General features: G+C 44.2%; 1 protein-coding gene across 3 annotated transcripts; it reads left to right on the top strand.

Moving 5' to 3' along the window:
- Positions 1–8,430: 8,430 nt before the first annotated feature.
- LOC125514893 lies at positions 8,431–22,345 on the top strand. Of its 3 annotated transcripts, none has more exons than XM_048680266.1 (8): positions 8,431–8,561; positions 8,674–8,761; positions 9,003–10,195; positions 18,604–18,881; positions 21,473–21,619; positions 21,694–21,759; positions 21,853–21,978; positions 22,063–22,345. In XM_048680266.1, exons 2-4 carry the CDS (start codon positions 8,730–8,732, stop codon positions 18,768–18,770), a joined length of 1,392 nt encoding a protein of 463 aa, XP_048536223.1. In that variant the 5' UTR covers positions 8,431–8,561; positions 8,674–8,729; the 3' UTR covers positions 18,771–18,881; positions 21,473–21,619; positions 21,694–21,759; positions 21,853–21,978; positions 22,063–22,345. The 3 variants fall into 3 exon arrangements, with proteins under 3 accessions (XP_048536223.1, XP_048536224.1, XP_048536222.1); XM_048680267.1 differs by having other exon boundaries at positions 8,441–8,561; positions 8,650–8,761; positions 18,662–18,881; XM_048680265.1 differs by having other exon boundaries at positions 8,441–8,561; positions 8,650–8,761.
- Positions 22,346–22,766: the final 421 nt, after the last annotated feature.

Raw genomic sequence — 22,766 nt, 5'->3', positions numbered from 1 at the left:
TGGATTCTGGAGGAGGGGAGATGCGAGCTGGCTGACGTCATCGGCGGCTGGTCAGGGAGAAGACGGCGAGCTTGGGGGCGGAGCCATCGGCTGTCCTGGATCCAAGAGGAGGGGAGGCCATCGGGAGAGGGGAGGCGTGAGCTGGATGACATTTCCAGCGCCTGCTCGGGCGGCGGCGGCGCTCCTCTAGGAGAAGGAGCAGGAGCCCCAAACTTTGAACGCGGAAACGGGCTAGTTTTGGGCCAAAATAAGCTATGCCTCCTCTAGGAGGTAATCGGCCCACCCGATAATTCCGTCTGACAGCCTCAAAAAAAAATTAATAGACTGGCAAAGTTAATTGGCTGAATAGAAGGATTTTGATTTGGTGAAGTGCGAGCAGCAGTTAACTTAAATGCCGGGCGATACTTTGAACATCGGTTTATATAGGGTTGCGTTGACTCTGTCCATTTTATAGTAGAAATGAAGAAACATGAAGGAGAAACTATGCTTTCTATTGATAATAAGAAAGGAAAAGACCTCCGTATTCAAGCTAGGGAGGATATTTTGCTGTGCCCCTAGCCGCAAATGAAGTTGGTAAACCCATTTCAGTTGGTAGTTACACGCACCATATGAGTATTCTTGAATCATTTCCCTTAATCATTATTCAAGCTGTATGTTCTCCATTTTTTCTGAATCATGCATGTACATAATCTGAACGACAAGTTATATACCCACATATGGATGTGGTGTTTGCTAATGGGAAATGGTCTTGATGGCAGAAGGAATTTGTGGTCTGTTGTTTCCTTGTGGTGACGGTAAGAGCATCTTCAACAGCCGCCCAATGCGCGGCGCCCATAAAACTGGTTTATAGCGCGCAAGTAGGTTTTTTAGGGCGCTAGAAGACGTTTGCTCCAACAAGCGCTGCAAAAATATGCTGTGCGCGCGAGTCCAGCGGTCCCAATCAAGCGGTCCCATCTGCAGCAGTCTAGAGTTTGCAGCGCGCGCGACCAGACGCACTAAATATGCTGTGCGCGCTGCATTAATTATAGCGCGCGCACGCTTTTTATGCTGCTGCTGGAGACTCCAAATCAGTACCGCGCACGCTAAAAGCAGTTTTTATACCGCGCGTTGCTTATATAGCGCTTCTGTTGGAGATGCTCTAAATAGACTATTTACAGAACTCTAGCTTGTTGCTTGGCACTGCATCCCTTAACTGAAGGTAGCCAAGTTATCTCGAGGCATTACCAAAGAAGGCACCGGAGAAACTGCAGGTCCTCTCATGCTCTTTGTGCATTCCTTGTCTGAAGCTTCCATTGCACCTGCTTAATCTTTGGTACCAGCTTACCTTGCTTGCAGGGAAAGACAACACCTGGGATTCTGAATCCTTCGTTTTCATTCAGCTTCAGCACCAACACCTATCAGCACCACGACCTACTTGCAATCTCATGTTTGCACAAATCTTGAGATAACGATGAGCAAATTAAAGACACTGATGAAATCTATAATTAATCATAGTTTTGAACGTACCCGAGTAATATTTATTTATCTATTACCAATGATCGATCCATACTATGATCGTATATGTATTATTATATGTGTTTGATTGTGCGTTGTGGCAAAAATATCCCATGGATCAATGATGGCAAGTAATTTACATGTTGTGCTTTATACTCTTGTTGTTTGCATCTTTCAAAATTGAATCGTGTTCTTGAGCAAACAAGCACCAACCTGGCTTGCACTTTGATTTACCGTTATTTGTATGCATAACTTGGATGTTTTTCGGATTATCTGACAGATAAAGGATCTAAACATACAACCAATCTGACTAAAATATGAAGTAAAACATACCAATATAGTATGTGCAAAGATGAAGACTACAATTTCTTCAATATGGTGCTCTTGATGTACAAGCAGGTGTCTCACCTGCAAAACATAAGTAACAACCAGTATCATGTTCTGTTAATTCCAGCCTAACTATGTGTTCGTCTGTGCATTTCGATTGATGCAGATGTAAGATGATGAAACTTAACTCAAGAAACAAAGGTTGGACAAGAGAGAACCTATTTCTTGAGCAACGAAACCATTAAGTTGACACTCATTTAGTTGGATGTTTTCCTGGATCTGCTTCTCCTCCATCGACAGGCTACCCATGCAAAGGTCCTTCTTGAACTGGAACTTGACTGTAGCTTTCGTCTCATTCACCTTGGCTTTGAAAATAACTTAACTTTGAAAATAGATTTTTTAGTGATTCTTTTTTCTTATGTTTAATCTTAGTGTGTTTTATCATTATATTCAATTTGGTAATGCTTAGCTTATTTAAAAAATGAAATGTCTTTGTAACGGATGAGTTTTCGTCCGAAACCCTGATACTTCGAAAGAGATTGTTCATTTTGTACATGAAGTGCATCCAGTTTTTATGGTAACCCTCTCTACTTTTTGCACATGCTATGTGGGTGAAATTATGATACCATGCCCACTTTCAACATTTTCTGAGTTCATTTGAAATGCTTTTCAATTTCAGTGTCATTTAACTGAAAAAATCAGTAAATGCATGAAAGAATTTGTTTGCACATAAAGTTTCTTGGCGTTTCAAATGCCAAAACACATAACTAGCTACCCTAACTATTACGGAGATTCCCTCCTGGGTGTGAAATACAGAAGAAAGTGATGATAGTGAAGCCGATCACATCCCAGATCTTTGGGTGTGAAACTTTTTCTTCGCGTGTGTCCCTTTGCGCCGTAACCATGGAAAATCTTCATCATTTAACGGGATGCTCGGGTCAATATTCACTGTAATGGAGCAATTTCATCAAACTTTTCATAATCTCCTGACATGTCTGTCTTGTCATCCACTCCCACGATGTTTCTCTTCCCAGAAAGAACTATGTGCCGCTTTGGCTCATCGTATGATGCATTCGCTTCCTTATCTTTTCTTTTTCTCGGCTTGGTAGACATGTCCTTCACATAGAAAACCTGTGCCACATCATTGGCTAGGACGAATGGTTCGTCTGCATACGCAAGATTGTTGAGATCCACTATTGTCATTCCGTACTGCGGGTCTTCCGTTACCCTGCCTCGTGTCATATTGACCCATTTGCACCGAAACGAAGGGACCTTCAAACCACGCCTATAGTCAAGTTCCCATATGTCCTATATATAACCATAATATGTTTCCTTTCCCGTCTTGGTTTCTGCATCAAAGCCGACACCACTGTTTTGGTTTGTGCTCTTCTTATCTTGGGTGATCGTGTAAAATATATTACCATTTATCTCGTATCCTTTGAAAGTCATTATATTCGAAGATGGTAACTGGGACAACAAGTACAGGTCATCTTCAATAAAGGCTTCATGCATGGTACGTGTCTACAACCAGCTGGCGAAACTCCTGGTTTGTTCACGTGTAATCCAGTCATCAGACCGCTCCGGGTGTTTGGAGCGTAGCAAATTCTTATGTTCGTCCATATACGGAGCCACCAAGGCGGAATTCTGTAGAACTGTGTAGTGTGCTTCAGTGAGAGAATGTCCGTCCATACATATTATTTGTTCCCCTCCTATCGTGCCTTTTCCATCCAGTCTACCCTTATGCCGCGATTCAGGAACACCAATCGGCTTAAGGTCAGAAATAAAGTCAATACAAAACTCAATGACCTCCTCATTTTCATGGCCCTCGGAGATGCTTCCTTCTGGCCTAGCACGGTTATGAACATATTTTTTTAAGACTCCCATGAACCTCTCAAAGGGGAACATATTGTGTAGAAATACAGGATCCAAAACGTTAATCTCTTCGCATAGGTGAATTAAGACGTGTGTCAATGATGTTGAAGAAGGATGGTGGGAACACCAACTCGAAACTGACAAGACATTGCACCAAATCATTCTCTAACCTTGGTATGATTTCTGGATTGATTACCTTCTGAGAGATTGCATTGAGGAATGCACATAGCTTCACAATGGCTAATCGAACGTTTTCCGGTAGAAGCCCCCTCAATGCAACCGGAAGCAGTTGCGTCATAATCACGTGGCAGTCGTGAGACTTTAGGTTCTGGAACTTTTTCTCTGCCATGTTTATTATTCCCTTTATATTCGACGAGAAGCCAGACGGTACCTTAATACTAAGCAGGCATTCAAAGAAGATTTCCTTCTCTTCTTTGGTAAGAGCGTAGCTTGCATGACCTTGATGTATGCCGTCTTTTCCATGCATATGTTGGCGGTCCTCCCGTGCCTCAGGTGTATCTTTTGTCTTCCCATACACGCCCAAGAAGCCAAGCAAGGTCACACAAAGATTCTTCGTCACATGCATCACGTCGATTACGGAGCGGACCTCTAGGTCTTTCCAATAGGGCAGATCCCAAAATATAGATTTCTTCTTCCACATGGGTGCGCGTCCGTCAGCGTCATTCGGAACAGGTTGTCCACCAGGACCCTTTCCAAAGACTACCTTCAAATCCTTGACCATATCATGTAGATCATCTCTAGTACGGTGGCGAGGCTTCGTCCGGTGATCCGCCTCACCTTTGAAATGCTTGCCTTTCTTTCTTATGACATGCCTGCTCGGAAGAAATCGACGATGTCCCAGGTACACATTCTTCTTACAATTAGCCAAATATATACTGTCGGTATCGTCCAAACAGTGCGTGCATGCACGGTATCCCTTGTTTGTCTGTCCTGAAAGGTTACTGAGAGCAGACCAATCATTGATGGTCACGAACAGCAACGCCTTTAGGTCAAATTCTTCCCCCATGTGCTCATCCCACGCACGTACACCTGTTCCATTCCACAGTTGTTAGAGTTCTTCAACTAATGGCCTTAGGTACACATCAATGTCGTTGCCGGGTTGCTTAGGGCCTTGGATGAGCACTGGCATCATAATGAACTTCCGCTTCATGCACAACAAAGAAGGAAGGTTATACAAACTTAGAGTCACAGGCCAGGTGCTATGGTTGCTGCTCTGCTCCCCAAAAGGATTAATGCCATCTGCGCTTAGACCAAACCATATGTTCCTTGCGTCATCTACAAACTCCTTCCCGTAATTTCTTTTGATTTTTCTCCACTGCGACCCGTCAGCGGGTACTCTCAACTTTCCATCTTTCTTACGGTCTTCTCTGTGCCATCGCATCGCCTTGGCATGCTCTTTGTTTTGGAACAAATGTTTCAACCGTGGTATTATAGGAGCATACCACATCACCTTGGTAGGAATCTTCTTCCTGGGGCGCTCTCCCTCGACATCACCAGGGTCATCGTGGCTGATCTTATAGCGCAATGCACCGCATACCGGGCAAGCGTTCAAATCCTCGTACTCACCGTGGTAGAGGATGCAATCATTAGGGCATGCATGTATCTTCTGCACCTCTAACCCTAGAGGGAAGACAGCCTTCTTTGCTTCGTACGCACTCTCGGGCAATTCGTTGTCCTTTGGAAGCATATTCTTTATCATTACCAGCAACTTTCCAAATCCCTTGTCAGATACACCATTCTCTGCCTTCCATTTCAGCAATTCCAGTGTGGTGCCCAGCTTTTTCTTGTCACCTCCGCAATTCGGGTACAACAATTTTTTGTGATCCTCTAACATGCTCCGCAACTTCTTCTCCAAATCACTTGCGCAATTTCTCTTTGCATCGGCAATGGCCCGACCTAGATCATCAACGGGCTCATCTGATGCCTCTTTTTCAGCTTCTTCCCGCATTGCCGGCTCAGCTTCTTCCCGCAGTACCGGCTCAGCTTCTTCCCCCATTGTTGTATCATCGTATTCAGGGAACCCATGGCCAGGATAGCTGTCGTTGTCCTCTTCTTCTTCATTGTCTTCCATCATAACCCCTCTTTCTTCGTGCTTCGTCCAAACATTATAGTGGGGCATGAAACCGGACTCAAACAGGTGGACGTGAATGGTTCTTGACGTAGAGTAATTGTGACCATTCTTACAGCCAGCACATGGACAAGGCATAAAACCATCCGCCCGCTTGTTTGCCTCAGACACACGCCATTAATGAACTCGGGAGAGCATCGGTCATCATACATCCATTGCCGGCTCATCTTCAATACACAACACCGAAAACACCAAATTAATACAATACATAAAGTTCATACAACACTTAAATGCAACAAACAAATAACTCTCTAGCTAAAGCATTTAAATGCAACAACAAATGCGATCAAGATCGCAACTAAGGTAACAATTGATCCAACAGCATAATGATACCAAGCCTCACTATCAATGGCATATTTTCTAATCTTTCTAATTTTCAAGCGCATTTTCTCCATCTTGATCTTGTGATCATCGACGACATCAGCAACATGCAACTCCAATTCCATCTTCTCCCCCTCAATTTTTTTCCATTTTTCTTTCAAATACTCGTTTTCTCTTTCAACTAAATTTAACCTCTCGACAATAGGGTCGGTTGGAATTTCCAGTTCACATACCTCCTAGATAAAAATATCTATGTCAACTTGATGGGCATAATTTGTCATAAACACGAAATGCAACAAATAGTTTTAAAAGAGAATATACCACATCCGAATCATAACAAGGACGAGGGTCGACGGGGACGGATATCAAAACCATGGCACTATGTATAACAAACAACGTACGGATAAGATAATTATACGAGTAACTATATATCCAAATCACACAAACATCAATTTTTTATATAAAATTTCATCAACAAGAGGCTCACCACAAGGTGGTGCCGGCGACGGGACGGTGTGGGCGATCGACGGTGGTTACGACGGAGATTTAGAAGGCACTAAGTAAACCACACCTACATATGCAAACTAAGTGTTATTTTGACCTCAATTTGCATATAAATCAAATACTACCACATATAATTCCTCCCAAATTACTAAAACCCACAATTAATCACTATATAAACCAATGCAAGAGCTAATCTAGCAATGAGAGATGAAAGGATAAAGTTGCTAACCTTTGTGATCATTTGAATGGATGGGGGACTACAAATCTTGACAAATTTGGGGCAAATTTTGTGATGAACTCGAGAGGAAGAAGGGAAGAATAGAGGAGAGGGAGAGGGGAAAGGGGGAAGAACAGAGTGCTGGTGGACGAAGATTTTATATAGGACGACCTTTAGTACCGGTTCGTGGCACGAACCGGTACTAAAGGTGCTGGAGAGGCCCCACTCTGACAACATCCTGCCACCACTTTCATTAATACCGGTTCGTGGCACGAACCGGTGCTAAAGGTTCGCCACGAACTGGTACTAAAGAGCTCCTCCCGCCTAGCCGTTGGAACCGGCACTAATGGACACATTAGTGCCGGTTCTGTTATAAACCGGGTCTAATGTGTCTCACATTTGACCCTTTTTCTACTAGTGTGAAACCCCCCGTGGAAGCCATGGATCTCTACCAAAATGAACCATGGATTCTTGAGGCAGATCATAACCAATCTGTTGTGTGTAATTATTATTCTCTGGGTTTTTTGTCAAGTGGATCATAAAAGCTCATTGCAGCTTCATTGTACTGGACCAATCAGGGTTGGGTTTGGGCAATTCACATGAGAACAAAATTATATCCGTACCCTATCCATGATAGATCGGGTCGGATTCCGGTGTCCATGGATAAAATTGGCTCCTTAATGAGCGTTCGCACGGGGTGGCAGCACGGTAATTTCTATCAACGGGTCAAACACTTACTGGTGGGGCCAAAAGCGGCAATCACAGCGTGGATTCACTAGAGAGTAGAGAGGAGCATTTCCAGGGAGCTTAGTATTTTTAGGAGAGACGCTCGTCTTTGTGGAGTTGACTGATTTTTTGTGTGGGACTGCCATCTACTGAACCGGTCTAGTAGGCCCTGTTGGTATATGCTATTTGTTCCCTTTGTTGTTTTCTTTGCTTTTCTGTTATCTTCTTTTTTTTTTCTGTGTTTTTTTACCTTTTCTTAGTTCTTCTTTAGATTTGTCTTTCCTTATGATTTTATATTTTTTCCCCACGTCTTTTAAAATTTCCGCAGTGACTACTGTCAATAATATTCATCACGTTTTCAAAAGGTTATCGAGTATTTTAAAATGTTAATTGCGTATTTAAATAATTATTCATTATGTATTTTAAAATGTGTTCATACTGTATTAAAAGTGTTCATCATATATTTTTAGAAAATCCATCGTTCATATTAGAACAATTGAATAATATGGAAAATTAGCATGAACATTTTTATACACGATTTTTTTTTGTTCCTACAATACATGGTAGTATTTTGACTTTTAAATTTCTATAAAAGGGATAAAACTAGTTATAAATTAGAAAAATCAAGTAAATGTTTCTTTGTTCTTGTTTTTCATTTCCTTTTCTTTCTTTCTTTAGTATCCCGTGGAGGAGTTGAAGTATATGTGGGCTTTTGTTTCGCAAGTCCATTTAAGATAGCTGGGCTTTCAGTCTTCCCGTTGAGCTGGGCCGCGCACACACGCATACATACACACCAGAGCTCGCACTTTCCTTGAGTCTCCATCCCCTCAAAGAAAAAGAAAATACTTCAGTCTCCACACGAGTGAGGCAGAGAGCGGAAGGAGCGGCGCCGCCGGCGACCTCACGCCGGCCGCCCCGTCCCCGGCAGCAGCCGGCCACCGACGATTCGAGGTCAGGACACCCTTATCCTTCCTCCCCTCCTCCATCTCCTAGCGATTCCTTTTCTTTCACTTATTTTCTTCTCTGGCGGAAACCCTAGCTTGACTTTTGTTCGGAACCCTAGCCGGCGGTTGAGAAGGACAGTGGGAGCGAGCGAGAGAGGGATACAGGAGGAGGCTCATGGATCCAGCTCAGATTCAGATTCCCCAACGGTAAGATCATCAGCCCCATCCCATTTGTTATTGTATTTTGGGCAAAAGAACAGAGCTTGCGTATGTTTTTGGGTCCAATTGGGAAATTGAGATGATGCATGCTCGTTATGTGTTGGAGGATATTCTGCAGCACACATTGACTGAGGAAATATGTCGATTGATTACATTTGATTTGTTTGCAACCAAAATTGACTGAAGAAACAAGTCTGCTGATTACTGTGTTTCTTTGCTGCTCTTTCAGGGTCGATCCAAGTGTGGATGGCAAGAGGCTGCGGTGTTCCGCAATGCCGGCTGGCCCCCTATCCAAGGATGCCGACGATACTGGTTCCTCGCCAGCGCCGCTGGACGATGAGAATCTCCTCCAGGAAATCCTCCTCCGCGTCGCTCCGCTGCCATCCGCACTCCCCCGTGCCTCCCTTGTTTGCTTGCGCTGGCGCAGCATCCTCTCTGACCCACAATTCCTCAGCCGCTACCGCAAACATCACCGGAAACCCCCTCTGCTCGGTTTCTTCGCAGGGAATACTGGCACAAGTTACAGTTTTGTTCCTCTTCCGATCATGAAGCCGAACCGCATCCCGGAGGAGCGCTTCTCCGTGCCCAAGAGCAGCAGTTCCTATGACCACTGGTACTTTCTAGGCTGCCGCCACGGCCTCGCCGTCATGGTCCACGACAGCGGGCGTGTGGCCGTCATATGGGATCCTCTCACTGGTCGGCAGCACCGCGTGCCTTTTCCACCAGGTCTCTGCAACGCCAAACATGAGGGTTTGTGGCTCTGGCACACAGCCGTGCTGTGTGCTGACACCGAAGATGGGCATGTGCATGGCGATTGTTTCTCGAGCCCGTTTAGATTGATTTTGATGTGCGGCGGATACACACAGGCATTCGCTTGTCTCTATGAATCGATTTCTGGAGCATGGGGAAATATTGTCTCGACTGTGACTACAGATGCGATTCTTCGTCTCAGGCCTAGCATCCTCATTGGGAATGCAGTTTACTGGTTGTTTGTTCGAGGTGACATACTTGCATTTGATATTGAAACGCAGACCCTTGGTGTGATCAAGAAGCCGGAAGCTGCTCATCATACCAATTGCTACTCCTTTCAGCTGTTGCGAGATGATAGTTACCTTGGCTTCGCAGTTATGTCGAAACCGAGCATCCAGTTATGGAAGAGGAAATCAGAATGTGATGGTGCTCTCGAATGGGTGCTGCTGCAGAAAACCATTCATCTGGAGGCGCTCTTTCCACAGGAAATGCGTATCGACCACAAAAAGGCAGAGATGGTTGGGTATGACGAGGACTCAGATGTGATTATCTTGTCGACATACATTGGTGACTTCATGCTCCAACTTAAGTCGATGCGGTTCACCAGATTTTCTAAAAGAAACTGCTGGTCTCACAAGACCCATTATCCATACAGAAATTTCTATACCGCGGGTAATGCCTCCTTACCTTTTGCGTAATTAACAATAATTTATTCAGTTTACTATTGGTATGTGTTTGCTTCATGAAATTATGATCGACTACATATATAAGTATATAACATCTTATTAATCAAGTTTTCTGCATTTGCGAATGACATATTGGTTCTTATTAATCATCTTTTCTGCATTTGATTTTTATCAACTGCTGATTGGCAACAACTGTTGTTAAATAATACAGTGAAACCATCTCATATGTGAATTAGTTAACCCATTGTCACATTTGGAAGCGTACCTTGTTATGTTTTTCCACTCAATACATTTCCTTGCAAGATAATATTTATCTTGATTGATGTTGATACTAGACATCAACTCGTAACATAATTATTTCTTGTCGAGAAATAATACTAGTTCTTTAAATTCGAATAGCACCGACTAATGCTCATTTCTTTATTTTTGGAGCCACTGGACAAAATGGGTTCTCCTGATCTAATTCTGGATGAATGCATTTTCTACGAACATCTAAACTGTGTTTAGATGTCTTGGTAAAGGACTATTATTATTCTCTCTTGCACCTGACAGTGGATGTGGCTTCATTTACCCTACCTGTCACAAAAGTTTACTCTGCCTTCTCAGTTTTTTACCAAGAGAGAATAATAATAGTCCTTTAATAAGTCTTGGTAAAGGACTATTATTATTCTCTCTTGCACCTGACAGTAGTATGCATCTCTGAAGAAGTTTCGCCTGTCCATCGTCGCAGAGGACCATCCACTGATGTAAAAAGCAGCTTAGTTTTGCAAGAATGCATCTCACATCTTTCCACTTGCGCCCCTGAAAGCAAAATTCATTCCTTAGTCTCCACAAGCTCCACAAGGCAGCAGTTGTTACTATATTCAAAACAGCTTTTTCTTTATGTCTATGCCAGAAGGACGTAACATCTGTAAAACAGGATAGTCTACCGATAATAAACATTTCTGCAACAATATTCCACACTTGTTGGGCTACCACACAATCAAACAGCAAGTGTTGAACAGTTTCAGGTTCTGTGCAAAACAAGCATGAAGGATCTTCCACTTCCCTTCTCTTTGCCAGGTTATCTCTAGTAAGTATCTTGTTGTGAACACATAGCCATAAAAAAATGTGAATATTCCGTGGGCATAAAATTTTCCACATCTTAGGACTAATGTCCGAGACCACCCCTCCAAAATTGATTTGTTTATAGAAAGACTTAACCGAAAAAACCCCATTTGGTTCTAATCTCCAAATTGGGGTGTCTGTTTCATCGAACGGAGGGTGTTGCTTGATCACATGGACAAGCTGGTCCCAGCGTTTCATACCATTACGATCAACACACCTCCTGAATGTTAGTTTCAGTTCATTTCCATCCCAAACCTGGGCAACAGTATTGTCAGTTTGGTTACAAATGCAAAATAAGTCCCAGAACTGCACCTTAAGGGAACAATCCCCAACCCACACATCATGCCAAAAGCTAATGAGTTTCCCATTACCCAGTTTCCAGGTATAAAAGGTTTTGGCAGCTGCCAAAGCCCAAGTAATGCTCTTCCAGAAGGTAGAGCCCCCTTCACTTTTAGCCCAAAGGAGATTAGGAGAATTAACATGGTATTTGTATAGCAGAAGCTTAGACCAATCTGAATTAGAGTTACTAAAAAATCTCTTCCCCCAAGAGGCTAATAAGGCCATATTATATTCTGTAATGTTTGGGATCCCCAAACCTCCATATTCTTTTCTTCTAGTAATAAGGACCCCAGTTAGCTAGGTGGTATTTGTGTTGCCCTTCCAGATTGCCCCAGAAGAAATGGGCCATTTGAGAATTAATTGCATTAATTGCCCACTTAGGAAACTTTGATCACGGACATAAGTAAGCAGGGATACTGATACACAAGCACAAAGCAAAATAATTTTTCCTTTATAAGTGAGGTATCTCCCTAGCCAACCAGAGATCCCTTTAACAATCCTATCAATGATAGGTTGGATATCTTCTCTCTTCAAATTATCATAGTGCAGAGGCACTCCCAAGTACTTAATAGGAAAAGAACCATTCTTACAACAAAAGATTTGAGCAAATTCCTTAGCACTCGGATCATCCATGTTAATGGTCATGAGATCACTTTTATGAAAGTTGATTTTCATGCCAGACAGATTTTCAAAGCATGACAGAAGCCATTTAAAATTTCTTGCTTTATGGACAGACTTTTCCAAGAAGAGTATGGTGTCATTGCATATTGCAGACTAACCACACCCCCAGGAATCACATGAGGCAGAAGCCCAGAAATTAGATTTTGAGAAGCAGCTTTCTTGAGCATTTTGGTAAAAACGTCAGCAACTAGATTAAATAACAGGGGAGAATGTGGATCCCCTTGTTTGAGGCCTTTTCCCCCCTACAAAGTAGGGCCCTGTTGTATCATTAATCCTCACACTGAAAGTGCTATTGAACAAGGGTACTTTTAATCCAAGAAATCCATTTGAGTCAAAACCCCTCGAATGAAGCATGTCAAACAGAAACTCCCAACTAACTCTGTCATATGCCTTCTCATAATCTAGTTTTGAGAACTAAACCTTGTGATCCTGATTTTTTGATTTCATGGATCACCTCATGTGCCATCACCACACTCTCCAGAATGTATCTCCCTTTAATGAATGCAGTTTGATTAGAAGAGATCAACCTGCGCCCAACAGGGGAGACCCTATTGGTCATGGCCTTAGAAAAGATCTTAATCCCACAATTACTCAGGCTAATAGGGCGAAACTTCTTCATTTCCCTGGCATCAGCTTCTTTAGGAATGAGTACAATTAAAGCAAAGTTCAACCGCTGCAAATCCAGTTTTCCTACCTCAAAGTCTCTCACCAGGGCCATAAAGTCATTCTTAATCACGTCCCAAAAGGTTTGGTAAAACAAGAAAGATAATCCATCCGGACCGGGGGCACCATGGGCATAAGACCCAAATATAGCCTCTTTAATCTCCTCTTCAAAATTTTTTTTTCTGTAAAAGGTCGTTTTCTTCTTGGGTAACTAACTCATCTTCCTCCCAAAAGGAAGGGCCAAGGCTAATATTATGTTTGTTTTCAAAACAAAATAAGTTTTTATAATAGGAAGTAGCTACCTCCAGCATCTCCTGAGTGGTGTAGACTGGGCCATTCTCTCCAGCCAATTCAGATAAGTGATTTTTCCTATGTCTATGATTAGCCATAGCATGAAAATAAGCATTATTGCTGTCCCCATCCACAATTCTACGGTCTCTTCAACGTTGCCACAAGGCGGTCTCTTCTTTGCTCCAAATCTGCTGGAGTTCTTTCTTAATTTCCTTCATCCTATTTTTGTCACTATTATCAATTTGATTTCTCTCAGAAAACACATCAAGGATGTCAAATTCAAGCAAAAGCTCTTTCTTTTTCTTCTTAATACCAGCTTCCACATTAATACTCCAACTTTTAGCTTTTTCTAAAAAGTTTACTTTTGTTCATCCAAATATCTATAGTTGTTTTTCCAGGAACTGAAGTGTTCCAGGTATCGATCACCATTTGTTTAAAATCGGGGTGGTCAAGCCACCATTTCTCAAAGCGAAAAATTCTCGCAGAGGTAACCCTCCGAGCTCCCGTGTCTAACAGCAGAGGTGTATGATCACTCCCCACACGGGGAAGTGCAGAGATTGCTGTCAGGGGGAAGTGAGCATCCCAAGAAATGGAAGCAAAAACCCTATCTATAGTTGCAAAAATGGGATTCTCCTGATTATTGCTCCAAGTATATTTCCTATTCGTAATATTAATCTCCATGAGACACCATTTGTTAATCCAGTCGTTAAAGAGGTAAGAAAATTGATTGTTAATAACACCATTATTTTTGTCAGCAGTAGACCTGACTAGATTGAAGTCTCCCCCAATCAAAGCTGGGTATGTAAGTCCTTACATAATATCATGTAATTCAGCGAAGAAATCTAGCTTAAACTCATTATAAGAAGTACCATAAACCGCAATAAGATGCCATGTGAAATCATCTAATTTGTTTTTCACAGTAGCAACAATGCAAAATCTCTTATCAACGAAACCAATTACTTCAAATAAATCACTTTTAAGACCCACAAGGATCCCCGCGGCCGTGTTAATAGCAGGAAGATAATGCCAGTCAAAAGAGATCCTACCAGAGATGCCACTGAGGACATGAGCCTCAATAACTTCTCTTTTAGTTTCAGAAAAACACAGAAAGTTAACATGGTTGTTACTAACGAAATCTCCTAGGCACTGAATTTTACCAGGTTGTCCTAGACCACAGATATTCCAAAAGGCTCCTATCATTTAAATTTGAATGGATGAGATAAGCCACAAGGCTTTTTCTTAGTATTCAGAACAGGGCATTCCACATCAGAACCAGCAGTGCCAACTGATTCAGTTTTTGAAATGTCCTCTTTTCCATAATTAAGGGAGGGGGGTTATCAATATCCAATATATCTAGATTATCAAGGAGAACAATCTCCGGGTTTTCATCAGCAAATTGCAGGCATCTAACTTTTTCTTTGTCCATCATGTCCAAAATGATATTACTACGTTCTTCTTCATTATTCCCAACGCACAAATCAACTTTAGTAGTGTGAGAGGCAAGTTCATTGGGGTTAAGGGTAGCAAACGATTTACCTTTAAATATAGCAGGTATCTCCAGATTTTTCTTCATCATGTATGTAGTAGCCTTGTCTAGGATCTTCACATCACCATGTTTCCTGGTCCTAGGGTTATCAGCCAGCACCGGACCCCAGACAGGCGAGTTCTTGTTGTTGATTTTCTTCTGGACTACAGAGTCCGCTTTCTCCAATGATTCCAACAACGATCTTTTAACTGAGTTCATCGCCAAAGCTAGATCTTCAGGCAAACATTCTGTATCCATGTCTGTGTTTTCCTCTTCTACATCAGATTCCTCCATCTCAAACTTACTGAGCTGTTCCGAGCAGTATTCCAAATGGGCTGACAGCACATTAGACTTTTCAATTCTAGAAGCTGGTTCATTTTCACTTCCAGAATCCTTCATTGGGGTCCACTCTCCGAGGTCATTGATCTCTCCTTGTGTTGCACTATCCATGACCACGTGATGAGCTCCTGCTGCAGAAGCAGCCACTTGAGACCTGTTTTTGTTCGAGTTAGAAGATGGGGTTGTCTTGGTAGTGAAGTTGGCCTTGTCCAGTTCATCAATCGCTTCATCATCTTCTTCTCCCATTCCTACATTGTCTTCCGCATTTTTAGTGTTGTTATCCTCATTCCCCTCAAGGGCATCCTGATCTGGGTCATCATCTCCTCCATCAGCATCTTCACCATTCTGCTCGAACCCTTCCACTGTAAAGAACAGTAGGTAGAGTTTCTTTTTCATCTCCACCAATCTCTCAAAAGGAATCTTCATGGGATCTCTGCAGGCAACTTTGACTGAATAGTTTCATAAAAACTCTTAAAGATCCCATTCCAGTCAACATCCACCAGAATTCCAAAACACGCTGTGATCTGGGCAAAAACTTTCTAGGCACACCACTTAGGTGGGATCCCTTCAATCTGTACCCAGGCCTCTGTCAGTGTTCCAAACTCATCTAACATTCCCTTCCATTCACATATTTTAACAGACACCCCAGCAATTGGTAATTCAAATGGAGGAAATTCAATTAGATCCTCAACATTTTTCCAAGGGGGAAACCTTAGCAGGAACTTCTTGCTTTCCAGTTCTCTGATTTGCCATGGCCACTCCTTGTTCTTACAAAAGAACCCATTAAGCTGTGTTAGCAGATCTGAGGCAGAAACCTCTCCTTTAACCACCTTGAGAACAACACAGTTGTTGTAATTCAACCAGCTGGATTCAGCTGCCACAGAGACCTCAACATGATAAAACCCTAGCCCAGAAGCTGCACTGCCAAAATAGGTAGCAGTAGGCTGTGGTTTTGCCCAGGCAGCACAATTGTTGACGTTGTGATTTCCAGCACAGATGAAGCACTTTTTAATCTCCACACAATTCCCCACATAATGCCCAGGCCAGCTGCAGTTGAAGCAGATCATATCCTTGTACTTGGGATCCAGGATCTGCAATACTGGAGGGGGGGGGGAGGGGGAGGTGGGGCAGTGGCCGTCGGAGGGACCAAAGTCCCCTGACTTGATTTGGTCGCCCCCTGCGGGCTTGATTTGCCATTGTTGCCTGAGGAAGAGGCAGTGGTTTTCCCCTCTTGTGGATTGGGTTTTTTCCCCGGCGGCGGTCGACGATTCTTTTGCTGCATCTGACCTCGATTCTCCATCCCACTCCTCACAACCTCAACAAACGATCTAGAAAATCCTGGCGCCTCCGCAGAGAGTTGAAATTTGGTAGGGATAGGGTCGAAAGGACCAACAGAAGCAACCGGAAAACAGTCCTGGACTGAGAAGTTTTTGGATTGAAACAAGTCTTTCCTAATCCAGAACAATCTGGGGATGGTGTATCTAGGGTTCGGGGGAACCTGCCCGTGCTTATGTAGGTGGCGGCTGCGAGTCGGGGAGGGGATAACCCAAAGCTGGCCATAGAATTCCGCCACCTCCTCACCAGCCCGCGAGCTGACTCAGAAGACGTCTTTTGAAAGTTCGCTTTCCTACCCACCACACATCCACGAATCAACGGAGATGGAGTGGGAGTCGGTCCTTCAATAGTTTTTTCCGTCCGGGTCGTCGGCGACAGAGCACCGTGAGCATTTGGATGCGTAATGGAATTGCATGAAGAAGTAGGAACTCTAATCAAAGGGACAACCCTTCCAATCGTATCAGAAACCACTGAACTATTATTTCCCCCGCCCAAAATAATTTGGGGATCTTCAATCAATTGAACTTCAGAATGAGATTTCAGAGTAGCATATGAACGGGATTTGTGTTGTTCGTTTCGTACCTTAACTTGGGGAATCTCCCCGCGATCCCCCGGCCATGGTGGAGGTTCCAAGGTGGAACCCCTGATCCTCCTGCGCCATTGCAGAGCGGGGGCACCCTGCAAGGCCCATGCACCGGGTCGCGGAAGCTTCACGGAATCCTGGGGAGAACGGTTCCCGGTGGCAGGGCCTCTGGAGGGATGCGGGAGATCTGCAACACCGGAGGAGGCCGAATGTTGAGCCTCGACGGCGAGCTTGCCTTGAAGCACGCCCACCTCGCCGCCTGCCTCGGGTCCGATGACTCCGCCTCCTGAATCGCCCGGAAGATGAACTCGTAGTCCATCCCGCCGTCGTCGCCCGCAAAGCGAGCGCGCTCCTCGAAGGTCGCATGCCGCATGATTTCCATGAAGATGTCGGGCCACTTGGAGCGATTCGGGAACCTCTCCCGCACCACCCGAAGCATCTCCTCCAGCGCCTCCGGTGATGATGCGTCGATCTCTGGGAGCGTCGCCACCGGTGGCGGAGGCGGAGGTGGCGCCGCCACCTGATTCGCAGGTCGCAGTCGCCGCGCCCTCGCCCCGCGTCGCGCTCCTCCCACCATCTCGTTCACCAGATCTGTCTATGGAACGCAGGGAGCTGTGATTCGGGTTGAGATGTGGAGGGTGGAGATGAGAAAAGGGGGGGATAAGGCCTTGGAGGATTTAATGGCGGCCGCGGCGCCATTAATGCCGGTAGGTGAGGAATCGCCCTCCCTCCGTCCCCCCTTGCGCTCCGCAGTGCGAGCCATGCTGACCCCTATCGTCTTCTCTCTACAGAGTCTTTGTTGGTGACCTCGCTGTGATAATGCTCTCTCACATCAGAGCATAGCCGTAAATGGTATCTAGTAGGCAATCTGGGAACTACATTAGCGTAGGGGCTCGGGTAGCGAGCGCTCTCTATGCAGCTCAGAGACAACGCTCAGTTTGTACCAATTTATTCCATGACTGGATTATGAACTTAGGATTTAATCTTATCTTGACCTTCAATTATTGTTGTTAGAGATGGATATGCTTGGTTGAATTCTCTCACTTTTATATAGATATATAGTAATCCCTCTGTCCAAAAAAAACTTGTCTCTAGTGCTAGATACATCCATTTGAGGGACAAGCTTTTTTGGACGGAGTGGTAGTTAGTAATTAATGAGGAATGGATAAAGCAAGTATAATAGAGCTGAGTCAGCGGGCTATAAGGAATAAACTAGTATATTTCTGTTTGGTTGAAGGAAAGAGAAGAGGAGAGAAAGGTAAGCGGGCTCTTCGTGAAGAGCCAGCACTAGCACGTGCTCCTAGGCACTTTGTGAGAATGAAAGATGTGCCACATAATAAAACAAATAGTACACTCTTTTAATCTACTATTGTACATGTTGCCTATAAAATGGGCTGTAGATGATATGGCACTGGCTTATAGCCAGCAGCTAGCTATACTATTAACTATACTCTAAGTTTTGTGGTCTAGAAAGATTCCATATATTATGGGATCTTTTTGGTGGTAAGATGTTTCTTTCTTTTTCTTTCAGCTTTTATAGAATATCCACATGTCATCTGGGTGATGGTTCATCGATCTTGTTTTGGAAGGACAAAGATGCACAGAGGAGCTCTCGGGTCTTCAATTCCTCAGGCTGTCCACTTTTTGCCAAGAACAAAGATGCTTGTGCCCATGTGGATGCAAGCGCGCACATGCTGAATTCAAACAAGTTCAGGCGTTCATCGGGCCTCTGATTGAGCAAATTTAGCAAAGAGCCTTTCATAGAAGGTACTCCTGTGGCTGCTCTTCATGGCCCGTTCAAAATACAAGGTATCTCTACTCCTAATAAAGCAGTTGGTAGTCTTCGTCGGTCAATTTTCGTCTCATCTATCATAGTTTTTTTTCGTCCAACCTTCGCTGGTTTTTTTTTTATATTTTTTTCATCCCCTCCCCCCACTTCATCGGTTTAATCTACTCCTAATAGATGAGTTGGTTGAATATTCCCATCATTTTTGTCTAGTTTTTTTTCGTCCCATCACCCACCACCTCCCTCCCACCGGTTTTCCTCTTTTCTTGTATGACCGGCAATACCCAACGTATTTATGGTAATCAATCACAATTCATCCACGTATAGTAAGGTTATAAACTCAGAAATCTCAAATATGATAATTATAGTAATAAATCAATCCAGGTATGGCAAGGTCATAACTCAAGAAATTTCAAATATGGTAATTATATGGTAATAAATTTAAATTACCCCAAAGACTATCAATCCAGATATGGTAAGGCCATAACTCAGGAAATTTCGAATATAATAATTATATGATAAAAAAAACACTCCTTCCCTTCTCCCTTCTCCCGCATGCACTCATATAAGGAAAATAATCAAGAGATACGGATGTCAATCCCCTTTCCCTCCCTTTCCATAGCTGCCGATCTCCTCCCCTACTCCCATCCTCCTTGATACTTTCAGAGGGGAAGCATGGTGAGAGGCCTCAGATCAATGATCCTCTTGACCTGGCAGTCCTTCACCAATGCCATTGTAGCACAATCCAATGCCTTGTGTCCCCCCGTCTCCCCTCCTTGTTACTCTCCGGGCCACCTATGTGCACCCAGATTTTCTTTTTCTTTCCAGCGGCCCCGGGTCTCTTGTGTCTCCCCTGGTGGCGGCTTGGCCGTCGCACCTCGACGACGTTGGCGACTGCGGGAGAAACGCGCCGACGTGCCCGTCCAAGCGCGCCCACCAGCGACCCTAGATATGGTGTTGTTGGGGTTCGCTGGGGTTCGCCTCCGAGCTTGACCTAGGGCACCTCAACTCTTACTGCGGTGGTGGCTTGCTATACAAGGTTGCACTCGTAGTCCTCTTCGGCCTACAGGTTCCCACAGTGACCTTGGTAACTCCATTGGACACAATGGAGCAAGTGTGTGCTGCCATGCACTCCAGCGTTCTTTGTTGTGACGAGTTCTTGGCCAGGGGTCGGGTGGTGAACCTGGAGCTACCCTGCGGTATGACGCTGGGGTCGTACAAACATTATAGTCACCGCCACTGCCCTGTCCCCGAGTGGGATCTTGAGATCACGCTGCTCATGGTGTTTGAGTTCATGGCGAACTGCAGGAAGGAGCCCAAGCTGAGGTGGTTGTTGGTATGACACTGAATTCCATAAGCATAGTGCGCCTGACATGCACATGCGGCTCCAGTGAGAGCGCGTCGTGCGATGGTGGCGGAGTCAGAGCGGAGTGATGTCGTCCCTGCAGCTGTTGCCGCTCATGGAGCTTGGACTGGAGCTCAACGTCCAGGAGGTTCGCACTCTTAGATCGAAAACTCCATCATCTTACTAACAGGTACATTGTTCTCTTCCATTCATATATGGGGAAAACACTGCCTGCTCGGTTGGCCGGGACAAAGTGGAGGACCAATGCGCTGATTTATTTTTTTGCATTTCTTGGCCGCTATCCTCTTGAAGAAGATTGACCTCAATGGTAAGCACTACCTTATCGAAAAAGGCTTTCGCCCCGCTTTATATTATAAAGCACAGAGGTTCAAACAAACACACACACACACACACACCAAGTTCAAACAGAACACAGGATCCATAAGGGTTAATACTGAGGGCACAGCTCAACGAGCCCTGCTCCAGTGCTCCCCCCTAACCTAATTTCGGAGGGGTATTTTTGTCCCCGTGAATTTGTTTTTTTCCTGGCCCGCCGCAGCCCAGATCCAAGCCCTATCTAGCCCTGTATAGCCCAGAACATATACGTACAGTACCCTGGTCCAAAAAAAAACATCACACGACCCCACGTCTACGTAAGACCTGCCAAATCCAATCATTCACGCGAGCAGCTCCATCAATATCGCGAGCATTGACGCAGCTCCATAAGTCACGTAGTAGATCTCCAGCGGTGGCTATCTCGTCGCCGGCGATCTCGTCGGACAGCGGGCGTGACAACATCATGAATCTCCAATGAGCGCGCACAGGTACCGCATCCCACATCCCCCCATCGAACGAACTGCCGCCGCCAGTGGTAGTGGTTAACCTAGCGGGGCGGGTAACCTAGCTACCCGGCGGCGCATGCGATCGTGGATCTTGTTCCGGTAGTGCTGCTCCTCGTGATCTGGGTTCACGTAGCGTCGGTTGCCGTCGGCTGTGCGCACCACCGGTATCGTTATTTGATGTGGCGGCTAACCTAGGTATCCGGCGGCAGAGGTAATCACAGATCAAGCTAGGTTTTGAGATCGTGCAGTTCCTCGCGATTGAAAGTGATCACGACGGGTGCCGTGGCCATCTTCCTTACTAAGTTGGGCAGATCTGAACGGCCTCGGTTGCGGTTGTTTACATAACATCCGTGATCGTGTGCTATGTGTTTTATATTTCATCATTGATAATGTTTGCACATGTGATGATACATAATATTGGTTGTAGGAAATGGCGGACGAGGAGTTAACTGATATCATGGTAGACATGGAGTTTGGAGAACTGATGAAAGACCGGATAGAAGATTGGCCAGATGATGAAAATTCAGATCGTGAAGATCGGTGAGAGAATGGGAACGAATAGGACAATCTTAATGTGAGTGGCATTGTCATGTTGTAATTGTTTGGTGGCATCCGACAACATTAAATCTTTGTGTTGAAAATTTATAGATCGATGAGCTTGATGATGATCACGAAAACAACTTGGAGCTCTCGAATGAAGATTACATTAGTCAGGTACGTAAGTGAAAAATTTTGTAGGCATGCAAATTGAATTTCTTCTGAAATATTATATGATAAGTAATTATGTATTTGTGTTGTATTTTTCAGTTCATTTACGAATGTCATAATGCGTACGACTATTACGGTGAATCCGACGCGGAGACAGGCCTTAACGACGAATCATTAAATGCACCTGGTTCTGGGGAGTCCGAGTCGTCGGTCATCATGAGTGAGGTATGTGTGCAATCAATGTTCTATGGAAGTAAGTAATGTTAAACCTTAGAAATCTGTTTTCATGGCTGTGGTTTGATTGTGTAGGTGACACAAGATGATGGGGCAAAGAATGTCCAAGATACTGCCAGTGCAGATGATAAGAGGGATATGTTCATGTAGATAATGAAAATGACCTTTACGTCTCACGATGCTGCGTATGATTTCTACAACAGCTATGCTAGAGATAATGGTTTCAGCATTACAAAGAATAAGGTCAGGTATACGAGGCCATGTCTGTACATGCTAGGCTTGTCAACACCCGTTGTATTCGAACGTTAGAATCTATCACACCCGATCATCACGTGGTGCTTCGAAACAACGAACCTTCGCAACGGTGCACAGTTAGGGGAACACTTTTCTTGAAATTTTAGTGAGGGATCATCTTATTTAAGCTACCGTCGTTCTAAGCAAATAAGATGTAAAACATGATAAACATCACATGCAATCAAATAGTGACATGATATGGCCAATATCATTTTGCTCCTTTTGATCTCCATCTTCGAGGCTCCATGATCATCGTTGTCACCGGCATGACACCATGATCTCCATCATCATGATCTCCATCATCGTGTCTTCTTGAAGTTGTCTCGTCATCTATTACTTGTACTACTATGGCTAACGCTTTAGCATTAAAGTAAAGTAATTACATGACGTTTATGTTGACACGCAGGTCATAAATAAATTAAGACAACTCCTATGGCTCCTGCCGGTTGTCATACTCATCGACATGCAAGTCGTGATTCCTATTA

Source organism: Triticum urartu, chromosome 6 (genome assembly GCF_003073215.2).
Source record: "Triticum urartu cultivar G1812 chromosome 6, Tu2.1, whole genome shotgun sequence".
NCBI lineage: Eukaryota > Viridiplantae > Streptophyta > Magnoliopsida > Poales > Poaceae > Triticum > Triticum urartu.
Note: the sequence above shows the minus strand (reverse complement) of the source record. Positions and strands in the feature narration are given on the sequence as shown.